Raw genomic sequence first — 12,646 nt, 5'->3', positions numbered from 1 at the left:
TACGGCAAGCCGATTGGGGAAAATACAGTTATAACCTTACTCAGGTTTACTACACAATGCTTTACACTAAGATTCTCTATGTGTACCAACTGTCTATCCAAATACAATAGGCAGCTGTGCATCGTTTTACTTTTTACCATGTAGTGAGTGATTGCAGCTAATCATGAAGCGAGCAGCAAATGATAAGAGTTGAAAACTCAGAAAACCACTAATACAACTGGACGTCTAATCAGATTACAACAAGTTTAGTTTCTGAGTAGACCTTTATTTAAAAAACATAGAACTCCGCCTAAGGAGAGACGGCGACAGCATAGGCGTCAGCATCCGTTTGGAAAGGAGAGAGCTACCAATACTGTCATCTATGACACACACACACACACACACACACACACACACACACACACACACACACACACACACACACACACACACACACACACACACACACACACACACACACACACACACACACACACACACACCTGTGACCAGTTTAGTTAAACTGTGACCAGTTTAGTTAAACTTGAACTGAAAAAATAAAAGCAGTGTTGGTGTGATGCTTACATTTATTGCAACATCATTGATTACAATGTAAATATAAACTGGTGGGTCATTTCATAACATGATAATCCAGTCAACGATGAAAGATAATGCAGGAGATAAACATTAGTTAAAATTGTAAATGCATGATCAACAATGAAATACACGTGATGTTGAATTGGGGTTAAGGAGTGGATATTGAATTTTGGATTTGACCATGCTTTGAGGCTACTCTTATCTGGAAATGATACTCCCTTCTTTGGAAAATTATACTATGTCATGAGTCTCCTGGATTGCGGTTATAACATTCCTGAGATGCAAGTCATGTCAAAGAACGCAAAGAAATGGCACTGCAACAATAAAAGCCTCAGAATATTAGAAAACATGTTAAAGAATTGGCCAATGACGTAAAAAAAACACACTAAACAATACTTTGGTAATAATAAAATTCGATGTTTTGTGCACAACTCCCCATAGACTATGGACCAATCTTACACATGTATATACTATAAGACAATATATGGACCTATGTGTTTAATACATGCACAGTTGTGATGCAGAACACGCGTGCGTGTGTGTGTATTCATAAGCATCCATTATAATGCAAAACAAAAAAAGTTGAGGTCAAGAGGATGGCTGTGCAGTTAAAGTGTTCCAGCTTGTGTTTGTGCTCTTAAAAGAAACACAATCCAAGGTACAAAGGAAAATACAAGATATATACAAACTATGGTCATGCACACTAGCCACATAATTTATGTAAGGGTTTCAATCCGCACTAACAGTTATCCCCCGTTCCCCCCTCGTCCGTTCCATTTTGGAACATGTATAATAATAAACATGTTTTATTTCGCTTGTTTCATTCAATTTAATTAATTAATTAAATCCACCAGAGGGCGCCCGAACAGATTTGCCGCCCTAGTCGATCGCCTCGCCGATCGCCGGCCCAGAGGCCATGTTCCACTGTAAACAATCCTTACCAGAGCATTGGAGCGCAGTGGCTCGCAGCCTGCTTGTGACGTAGTCATACATTACCCAACATACAAGTGTCTAGCTTGTTCAAAATGTATATATTACAGCTTTTAATAGTGACATCAAGAACTTTTTGTTGGAAGTCTTTGATTGCGGTTGTTACATCAAGATTAGAATGCATGACGTTTATAAAAATGTATGTCAAGTGCAATGCACACAAACAACCAGTAGGTAGAGACATTCTCCTCGTGTCGGATCAATCTCACGTTACCCTCACAGATAATCGGTCAACTCGACTACATGGACATGTCGTGAACCTATTTTGGGGAGATAATAATTTGCAGGTGTGTGTGTGTGTGTGTGTGTGTGTGTGTGTGTGTGTGTGTGTGTGTGTGTGTGCGCGCACGTGCGCGCGTGTGTGTGTGTGTGTGGCCGTCATCTTTGGCCTAAAGGTATTAATGTTATGATTCATCGGGTTGTCCTCCAGCTAACAGGCTGGTTTACCCTAGCCCAGGTCTTATCCATTTACACGCAAGCTCACACACATAGGTTCTAGAAAAAATACATACGGACAGGGTTTATCATAATAAGCTCCAAATCTAAAATAAACCTGACACATCATTCCTGCATTCACCAACTTTCTGTGTTCGTGTAATAGCTAGGCCTACATCATATGTATGTGTATATATATATATATATAGATAAAGATAGACTTTATTGTCATTGTACAGTCACCTATACAATTGGGAATGAATATATATATACACTGTATATACACACACGCAAAGTGAGTAAGATCGCTTGAACTTAAATAAAAAAGAGGAGCCATTTAGATCACTCAAAACAATCGATAAAATTAGCCAATCAGATTGCAAAGGGACGCCAAGCGTCGGTCTCCGTGGGAATAGATGTCATGGGAATTGCAAAGTAGGCGTATTACTTCCGACAACAACATACCCACTGTCTAGTTAGTTTCTCGTTATCACTTCAGGAGAGCGGGATTAATTTCCTATGAAACCTAATGCAAGTTTGATTGATTATTGATCATTTTCCCTCTCTTAGTTGTGCAGTGGAATAACCCTCCGGAGACCAGGGTTCAAGTCCTGCAGATTTACTTTAATGGAAGCCTCTCATTCCTATACTCTGAATTGTTCAGTCAAGTAGTCAAGTCAGCACTTTGATCAGCAGATCATATCACTTAACCACTTACACACTAAAAGAACATGATTTTTTTTTCATTCTTTGGTGACCCTTTTAGTAATTGTTCCCATTGATACACACGTTGTTGTTTTTTATCACCAAGAGCCAGTTGGTAACATTCATAATGCTGCAAAAGAAAGGTCTTTCGGCATTGGACTATAGTCACAATCACCATTGTGTTGCCTCATTTTGCAATAGATTGAGATAGATACAAAACTTACATGACAATCTTCGAAAACGCAACTTTCTGTTCACAAAACAACCAACACTAGCAGCGGGACTTGAACCTGTGTCTCTATGGCTTTCAGCATTCCAACAGCTATCCCAACCATGGCACCAGGACAGCATGAATGAACTATTCCAAAGTTATGTTAGACATTAAATTCACAGGACTTAAAAGTAAAGAACAGTACTCAATTAAAATGCAACCATTCATCTAATAAATGTCCAACAATAAGAAGAAAAATTAACTTAACATGATATCCAATAAATTGATTCATACATATATCTCACTATACCTGTTTCTTATATCTGCCTATATAAAACATTCATATTCGGAATAACTTTAACATCTAATTATCAATTAATACTACAGTAGGAACACTTAAAATCACCACAGAGCTAGAGACATGTTTATCAAGAATATCGGGGAGTTTTGAGTAAACAATTTGATTTGATCTTTTAATGTTATTCTTATTTTTTTTTAATTATCTGCCTAATGTACTTTGTGTTTTGCGGAGTTACTTTAATATCTAATTATAAAAAAATGCTAAAGTAAAAGGACCTGACAATCACCACAGAGGTACATGTTGCACAAGAACATGATGGAGCTGCTGTACAAAACAATTTGGTTCGATTTTTGTATGAATTCATTATAACTGCCTCTATAGCGACACCGGGATATTGGGGATTTTGTGTCATGCTCGTTTCTCCCCCATTACTTCGGAGTTCCTGGACAAATTTGACTGGCCTGTTTTAACTGTTCTTACATTAACACAAGAAACATTGATCATCACCAAATTTGAATTAACTCCCTTTTAATCTTTAAACAATGTCTCAGACTACTGGTTTACATGAATAACTGCAGTGAATATACAAAGAATAGAGACAGAAATTGTGTGTGCGTTTGGTGGGGGTGGTGTTGGATTGGTGGTTGTGTAGCCTACTATCTGATGGATGAACACAATCAAGGGTCACCCATTCATTTCCCCTGGCGGTCATTTTTGACCGGGAACACCACCAGGTGTTACAAAGTTTACTAAACCACTCAAAATTCAATGAAAGTGGTGATCAGCAATTGTATATATATTCATGATTGATGGAAGTAGGAAATCGGTCAGATTTGACCCGAACACGACAGAACGGTTAACATCTAGCCTATGCATAAAAAAAAATGCTACAGTAAAAAAAAAACTGCACTGAATCGCTAGGCATAGCCTATGTGGTTGATTTTTTATTTTATTATATTTCTGTTATGATTTTTTATGCATAGTAATGCATACATTACCCTATGTGTGTGTGTTTGATTGGCTAATACTTTGATCATAATTTAATCATGGCCGTTTAAAACAACTTTCGTGGAAATTCGGGAATATTTATGAGTTTACGAGGTGCACTGGAATGCACTATGAAGGCCCTGTCGGCGCAAAATACCTTTACCGTATGAAGATGCGCAATAATGTTTTTTAAAATAGCGATGGCGTGACCGAGCTTCTCCGACGTGCAGATGGCATGACCGCAGTTTCCGTTCGGGTGTCGAGTTGCACCTTCCCCTCCCCTAATGAGGCGTAACTCCGTTTGATTAGCTTGGTGTTATGCAGCCCAAGTAAGCATGAAGTGTCACAGGTAAAATAAATGTTTTCGGTGGTTAGAGGTTCAATAAGGTCCAAACAGTAAAAGTATCGTTCAGCCAGATGTTTGCTCAAAAACTACGAGTGAGTCCCACCTGGATCCCCTTTTCAATTGCTACCTCGTCTGCGCAAACGGAAGATTAGACCCCGTCGCTCTTGACCTCAAGTTACAGGAGCAGGAGTAAAGACAAAAGAGTCTCCAAAAATAGTCGTAGCCCTGATTGAAACTTCTGGGGGAGGTGATCCCGGCATTTAAACACTGACCCCACTCACTGATTTAAATCCCATCCAATCCAATCTAATTACCCATTATGTTAAACGTCATCCTGCGTAATTGTCATATAGGCCTACGGTTTAGCTACTGAGCTCATTCTCAGCCTGCTGCTTTTAACAACGTTGTCGCCTGGACGTAGAAGCGATAGGCCGGTCGTTATTTCCTCCGTTGGAGGACTGTACTCGCCATAAGTGGTGTCCGAGCCGTCACTGTGTTGGGTCTGGGCTCGCGTTGTTCTACTCTAGAGCCACTGCAGCGTTGGAATCCAGCCGCTGATCAATAGTGGAGATGGCTGGCTGGGAGGGTTGGATGGTAGCGATGCTGCATGCATGTAGAGAGGGATGGAAATTAATGTAGGCCTACGAGAACTTTCAGCCTCGGTTCAGTTTGATGGTAACCCCCTTGCATATTAATCACAGATCATAACGATGGACTTTCTCTGCCCCTCCTTCAAAATGAGCGATTTTGGAGGGTCCATGATATGCGGCACTTAATCTTGAGATCAATATTCCAGATACCTTCTCTGTTGTCAGGCTAAATGGTGGAAGCACCTCTGATGACAGAAGGGAGAAATGCCTGGTTGATGCTTTATCGATGTAGTAAAGTGGATGGTGTCAAACCCTAATCACTTCTTGTCCTCTCTCATATGGCAACTGTTACTATAAATGATTATTATAAATACAGTGTACAAGTCCTGGTCATGAGCGTCAAATACACATCCCATGCTGTCAATATTACCATCCTTCATGTTTAAAGCATGCTCGGGATAAGAAGAACATGAAGTAAGATATTTTATGTGCATCTTATGTTCCAAGTTAACATTAAAGTCATAGGTCAATAGTTTAGGTCAAAAGGAGGCCTATAATTCACAATTGGTGTCTCATCTCGCTGTGTGTGTGTGTGTGTGTGTGTGTGTGTGATGTTGCCTCTAGTCCCTTGACAGTGTAGCCTACCGTCTGCCTGAGACAGCGGTATGACAAATAGTGTAAAGTTACCCCTGCTCGTGTGAAGAAGCTGTCGTGCGGGTACTAGTGCGACCCGTTTCTCTTCGGCTCCGGCGGGGATCCATTATTTATCAGGGGATAAAAATCAGAAGGTTTGAGAGCACCGCGGGGCGGGTCGTCTCCATACGGCAGAGGCCACTTAAACGCTTGTGCGTGACGCGGAAGTAGAAGTTCCGCGGCGGTTAACATCGGAAGCGGCGCGTGATCGCCGCAAGCGATTTGGCTCGTCAGATCACTTAGTGATGAACGATACCGCCTTAACCCCTTGTTTCCCCCACACATAACTCATGTTGTATGTAAGGTACCCATCTGTGGTAATTGAAGCAATCGTGGAGAGAATTACGGTCACGCTATTGTCTCACCCCAACTGCGAGTCTCACCTGCCTCTCCTCCCCTCCCTGTTCACCTCCCCATCACCGACATTACAATTCATGAGAATGGAACGATGAGATGCTTTTTACAATTTGTATCATGTGATTTACCATGTTAATACAACTATTTAACACTAACAACACGAAGTCAGTGGGTCCACACCTGGACCCACAAACTTCATAATAGCAGGAGAATTTAAAAGACTTGAGTCCAGAAGTGCATATATAAAGAAGTATTTTTAATAGATGCAAAAACACGTAGAAACACTGCAATATGTACACTGTATTTACCATCTCTCGTTATCAGCATTTATCAAAAAGCAAGCAAAGCCTTCAAAACCTTTTTTTTTTTTTTTTAAATACGAACTTCTGCCTCCGACAATAAATATTAATCATTTTGACATTAATTGAAAAGCAACACGTTTCAAAGATAATAAGCAACCTGTCTGCGAAGGCTGGACTTTTTATTGAAACTCTCGCGATAGTGCAACTAAAACTACAATAGTAGCTTCACAGAACGGAGTTGATTTTTATGCATGCATGCATTCAGTATATTTGTGCAAAGTTTAACCATTTTGATTTTTTTTTTGCCTGACATTGCTTGCATAATTATGGGTATGGTTTCGATGTAATCATTCTGAATTAGAAACTAGTAAGTTAGAGAAAGATAATCATTATTTGCTTTTTAAAGACAATTTTGTGAAGGCAAGCACAGAGGTAATGTGTTGCCTTGCATTAATGATGTGCTAATAAGAAGATCCCCTTCCCTCCACAGCAGAAATAACCAGAAACAAGACTAATGTATTCCAATCTTTGTTGACGAACATACAGGGTTTCATTTTGTAAACTATTTCGGAAGGTTGGACGTCAGCAACCTGCAGTTTACTGTGATGGGCATGACGCAGTGGCGTTTCACATGACCAACAAACAGGGACATTGTATTCTACAGAGCTCTTTGGCCTCTTTGGAAACAAGGTCAGATGCGCTGCAGGCCCTGATTATCAAACAAAGGTGATACACGTATGCTTATTACCACGACAACTGTATACCTTCATATTAACCGACAATAACGTTTGACTCTAAACACTAAAATCCCCCAAACTTCAAAAAAGCCAGGTGTGAACAACACAAAGCACAAAAACCAAACGGGTGTCAACAGGACTTGTCACCATATCCAAAAAACAAAACAAAACAAAATGTATGCATCACTGTTTTTGATTGTCACAATGCTAGTCCCTGAAACCTTTGTCCAATGAAAGATGATGTCTCTCAGTGTAATAGCCTGGATGTCTTCATGACTTAAAAGGTAGTTTTTGTGTACTGCTGGTGCATGTGCATGATAACCCATGATAAATTGATTTACATTACTGTACATGTGTTTAGTTTCTTTCAGGGAAGGACCACGAGAATGTCCACATGTGTCACAGCAAAGGTACTCGTTTCCACTATGAAGGTAATAATGTTGCAGAAATATTTTACCTGCGGACCAAATTTGTGTACCCTTGTCGAATCTAATGTGCAAGTTGAATTAAAAACTCTTATGTACTATGTTTTAATATTGCAAATTAAATTTGCAAAGTCAAGTCTCAAAATGTTGTCTCTCTAATGACCAATTCGAGAGGCAATCAACAATTTTGACAGTGAAAGTTCCTCAAGAAAAAAAGGAATACGTATTATTCTTGTATATGTAAGGGTGAATTTGTTATGCAAGTACATGAAACTCCTCACTATCCTTTTCTACGAAAGAACAAACATCCCATCTGCATGTACAATACTTCAGCAACACCATTCCCCTCACACACCTCCTGCTGCTCTTCACTGCATGTACACGTACGGGTTGGTTTTGAGGTGGCCTGCGTTCATGGCGCAGGGCATAACGTTCCGGGTGGCACCCATCAAGGCCTGGCCCATGTCATGGCCGTTCTCCGACCACGGCGGTGAGTCCATTGGCTCCCGCTTGATGGAGTGGATGATGCCGTGACCCTTGAACTCGTAGCCGTTGTGCTTGCTGTAGTCCTGCTGCATGAAGGCCTTGTGGGGCTCCATGGGAGCGCCCTGGTAGGCCTGGGCGTCAATGAGGTTCAGCGTCTGGCTGCTACAAAGGGGGTCCGGGTGCGGGCCCCGGTGGGGGCTGAACTGGCTGTTGTTGTTGTTGTGGTTGTTGTTGTTGTGCATGTGGCCGGGGTCTTTGTTGTACTTCTGCAGCCGCCCGGGCGCGTTGACGCCGTTGACGGCGGCGTAGTTGTCGTAGTGACCGTGGTGGACGTACGGCGGGCTGATGGCGGCCTTCCCCCGCAGACACGGCGAGTACTGCTGGTCGTAGAAGTCCGCCTCGGATTTGAGCTGGACGCCGGTGTTGGGGTCGTACAGCGCGTTGCCGTAGCAGCGCTCTATGAGGCCCGGGTCGCGGCAGGCCCAGGGCCGGCCGTAGGGGTCCAGGCCGTTCTCAGAGTCCGAGTCGTGCTCCACCTTGATGGGCGGCATCTCCGCCATCAGGTGCGCGTTGTAGCACTCGCCGTAGCCGCCCTCGCTCTTCACCAGGTCCACGCAGTACGTGTCCGGCTCGGTTGGGCTCTGGAGGTTGCCATAGAGACGGGAGACAAACACCTCGCCGCCCCGGCCTCCGTTGCAGCTGGGGGGCTGGCGGTACGGCTTCCCGTAGTGGTTGGCCTTGTTCATCCTGTTAGAGGGGAGGTAGCCACCTCCCTGCCCCGCCCTGTTGGCTCCGGAGTTGGGCCGCTGAGGCCACCCACCGCCCAGGCCTGGGCTGAGGCCTTTGTGGGGAGCCATTGAGGTCTTACAGTAGTTGAGGGGCTCGTCCTGGTTGTAGAAGCCCTCCGGCCGGTACTTGATGTTGTCCTTGGAGAGGGGGGTCCAGGGGGTGTGCTGGCCCCGCTGGGCATCATTCGGCGTGGAGCAAGGGAGCAAGAGAGGGTCACAGGCCTCCCCCATCCCTCCGTTCCCTGAATGTCTCCTGAAAGGTTCCCCTCGCTCGCTGCGAGAGAGGAGGAGCGCAATAGGATGGGGCAGGGAGAAACAAAGCAGATGGTTAGAAGAGGAGGACAATGAGTTACCATCATGTCTTCCTAGCCTTAGAGTAGACTTACAGTGTATACATAAGTCAATTTATGAATTTGTGCAGATCGCCTGCTTTTCATTTTTGATTTGGCTAGGGTTTCCCCCATTATGGGCAGAAATGAACTAACAAACGAATGAGCACAAGTATTTCAGCATAGATCACTGGAATCTATGAGACTTTACAAAAGTGACCTAACTCTCCCAGGACCTGTCGTCTCATACTTCAACATCCTGCCTAATCATATGGTATATCATTAAAAAAACTTTCCGCCGATATAGAGGAGGCTAGCATTGGGGTAGTGGACAAGGAATTTTTTTAATCATGTAGTTTAAACTGAAATCAGTGATTCTATCTCATGGTTGAGTCTCATGGTTCTCAAACTGCTGCAAGAGAACCATGAGACTCATCAATAACTTCATTATCTAAAAAACGATTCTAACTACCCCCAATGATAGGCTCAATGTCTTACAACGGCGAACTGTTCCTTTAGAAGATGAATGGCCTAAAAATGTTTTGCAACTGCAAGGAATTCTAACCAAGGTAAACTCATTTTTCAAAGAAAACTGTGTGTGCGTGTGTTTCCCGGCATAGCTGTAGGCGTGTTTGCTATCCTGCAGTCCTTGGCATCCTTTCGGCCATCTCCCAGTCTATGGTTCTCCTGTCTCGCTTTTGATCCAGCAAAGGCCTGAGGACCGGGTGGGCCGTTCACCGTTGGGATCCCCGCATTACCAATCATAGAACCAGGACACTACTTATCGTACTGGTCTTTCAGGGTCTCAACTCACACAGCCCCGCAAGGGCTCACAAACGTTTTTCGACGTACACTGAACAACTGGAATTGGAGTTCTACCTCAAAATGTGTGGATTTGTTATTTTAGAGAACGTCTGTTGTACCTATTGTAGATTATAATATATCTGGGTTGCAACGACGGATCAAATGAGTGTTCAACTGACAGGATGTGCATTTCCATATTATTACAGTTAGGCTGATAAGACCAGTCGTCTTTCATTTGTCACAGGGAATTCCCGGAGTCTGGAAACTATTTTTGCATTGCATCTGCATCGGATCATAATCAACATTCAAAGCTCCTGTTCTATATTCTTGGCACTATGTCGTCCGTCATTTCATCATATATTATATATATTTAGTTATGGGTAATTAGTAAACATGAACCACTTTGGGTTTGAGAGGCATCAATCCAACATAAATGACATTAAGCTTAGTTAAGATGAATCCTAGGTAATAATAGACTGAAGATAGGTGCAGCTTCACTTACAAATGACCTAGCTAAAACATAGTACTTTGCCGTCAACCTTCGGGTCGGATCTACGATCAACCTGTGGAGGGCGACGGTGAGCACCGCCTTCCACTCTGCCAGTGTCACGCTCCGATCGGTGGGGCAGGAGAAGGAGCTCGTACTAAGACTAGATGTTCCTCGTGTGTGTGTGTGTGTGTGTGTGTGTGTGTGCTCCTCACCTGGGATCCATGCCTGGGAGGAACCCTGGGCCTCCTCTGCTCTTCCCCCTCAGCAGCAGGCCCTTCATCTTCATCTCTGTGATGGAGGGCATCAGCAGGGGCACGGCCACACAGAACAGGGCCAGCTGGGGCGGCAGCAGGGCCCCCGAGCCAGACTTCTTCTTCTGCCCCACGAGGAACTTCAGTCGTCCCTGGAACTGCATAGTCTGAGAGGGACGGGGGGAAACCTTTAGGGACGAGTCGCCCGGCGGCTCAGGCCCAAATGGTGGCTAGGTTGTGTTGTCAGACATGTTTGATAACTTATTTAAGAATTTGTGTTCAAAGGATTTGGGTTGTGTGTATGTGTATGTGGGGGGGATGGGTGTTGTGTGCGTGTTTGTGTGTTTGTGTGTGTCTGGGTGTGTGAGTGGGGCAGGGGTTTTGTGTGTATGTGTGTGTGTGCCGGGATATCTATGTGTGTGTGTGTGTGTGTGTGTGTGTGTGTGTGTGTGTGTGTGTGTGCGTGTGTGTATGTGTGTGTGTGTGTGTGTGTGTGTGTGCGTGTGTGTGTGTGTGTGTGTGTGTGTGAGGGGGGGGGGGGGGGGGGGGGGCACCAGCGGGTGTGTGTTGTAAACACTCACCAGGAAGCCAGAGGTGCTGTCCAACAGGCAGCGCACCCGGGCAATGAAGCAACGGTTGAGGAAGGAGTTGAGCTCCGGGGGGATACTGCCTCCGTCAGGGGAGTGGAAGAGATTGCTCACCACGTACTCCTCACCTGCTCCCGAGGAGGTGAGGAGGAGCAGGAGGAGGAGGAGGAGGAGGAGGAGGAGGAGGACCAGATGAAGAAGAAGAGGCAACGAGGAGAAGAACAGAAGCCAATTTAGAATCGCGTGCGGAGGAAAGTGTATGTGGCATTAGAAATGAACGCTTTAAACGACAAACATCTGGCAGTGGAATGACGGATGAAAAAAAACTCTCCGCTCCGAGTTGGAGAGACGCCCTACTTAGAAAATGATTGATAGCGCCCTTTAGAGGCCAACGCTGGTACGAATATATGAAGTTGGCAAAATCAGGACTTGGGTAATGCAGTATTACTTTTGGCCCGCGGGGGGTTTCTCAATTTAAGTGAAAAAATGTTAATGAAAATACTGTAATGATTTATGCCTCAAATATTGTTCAGCGTCAAACGTTACTCTTTGACAGATGACAGTGACTGCGTTCTCCCGACTGCGTTCTCCCGAGCATGATCTCATCAGCGGAAAGTATTTCAAATTTGAGTGGCTAGAGAGACGGTAATCAGTCTTTAATTCGGACCCGATTCTAAATATTGACGTCACTTTGAGTTGGACCACCATTGGCCCAGAAGGCACAGAGAGTAAACCCCCTGTGTCCTCAGTGCACACCCACAGCAACTCAACCCAGGGCAGTGCCCCACCACCCCCCCGCGCCCCCCCAACGCTCTCTTTCTATCTCAGGCCTTTGTGACTCACCAGTCCCCGGTGGGCGCTGGTGCTCCTGGTGCGCCCCCTTGTGTTGTGGGGGACACATGGCCCAGTGCAGCTGACGTTTGAACTCCTGGCGGTCGTCAATGTGGATGTAGTCAAACACATTCTGGTGCATCACGTCCGTCTGCAGAGAGACAACAGATGGGAAGTGGTCAGTAATCCGTCAGTCAGGTTAGAGAGGTGAGACATTTTCAATATACAATATTTCCCGTATATTTTGTCATGTGTTTTGTGTCAACATTGACATTAGCCCCTGCTATTCAGCACTAAAGAGAGGGAGAGGGAGTGGGCGAGGGAGGGAGAGAGAGAGAGAGAGAGAGAGAGAGAGAGAGAGAGAGAGAGATTCTGTGCTGCCCTTCTGGGGCACAGGCTGCTTCGGGGGAAGCATTCATGGAGGC

General features: G+C 44.4%; 1 protein-coding gene across 1 annotated transcript; it reads right to left on the bottom strand.

Moving 5' to 3' along the window:
• Nucleotides 1-6,432: 6,432 nt before the first annotated feature.
• LOC132452980 (uncharacterized) lies at nucleotides 6,433-12,535 on the bottom strand. Its single transcript, XM_060045830.1, has 4 exons — nucleotides 12,234-12,535; nucleotides 11,385-11,518; nucleotides 10,765-10,970; nucleotides 6,433-9,203 (listed from the first exon to the last, which is right to left on the bottom strand). Exons 1-4 carry the CDS (start codon nucleotides 12,361-12,363, stop codon nucleotides 8,024-8,026), a joined length of 1,650 nt encoding a protein of 549 aa, XP_059901813.1. The 5' UTR covers nucleotides 12,364-12,535; the 3' UTR covers nucleotides 6,433-8,023.
• Between the last annotated feature and the right edge of the window lie 111 nt (nucleotides 12,536-12,646).

This window comes from Gadus macrocephalus, chromosome 23 (assembly GCF_031168955.1).
Source record: "Gadus macrocephalus chromosome 23, ASM3116895v1".
NCBI classification, from domain to species: domain Eukaryota; kingdom Metazoa; phylum Chordata; class Actinopteri; order Gadiformes; family Gadidae; genus Gadus; species Gadus macrocephalus.
Note: the sequence above shows the minus strand (reverse complement) of the source record. Positions and strands in the feature narration are given on the sequence as shown.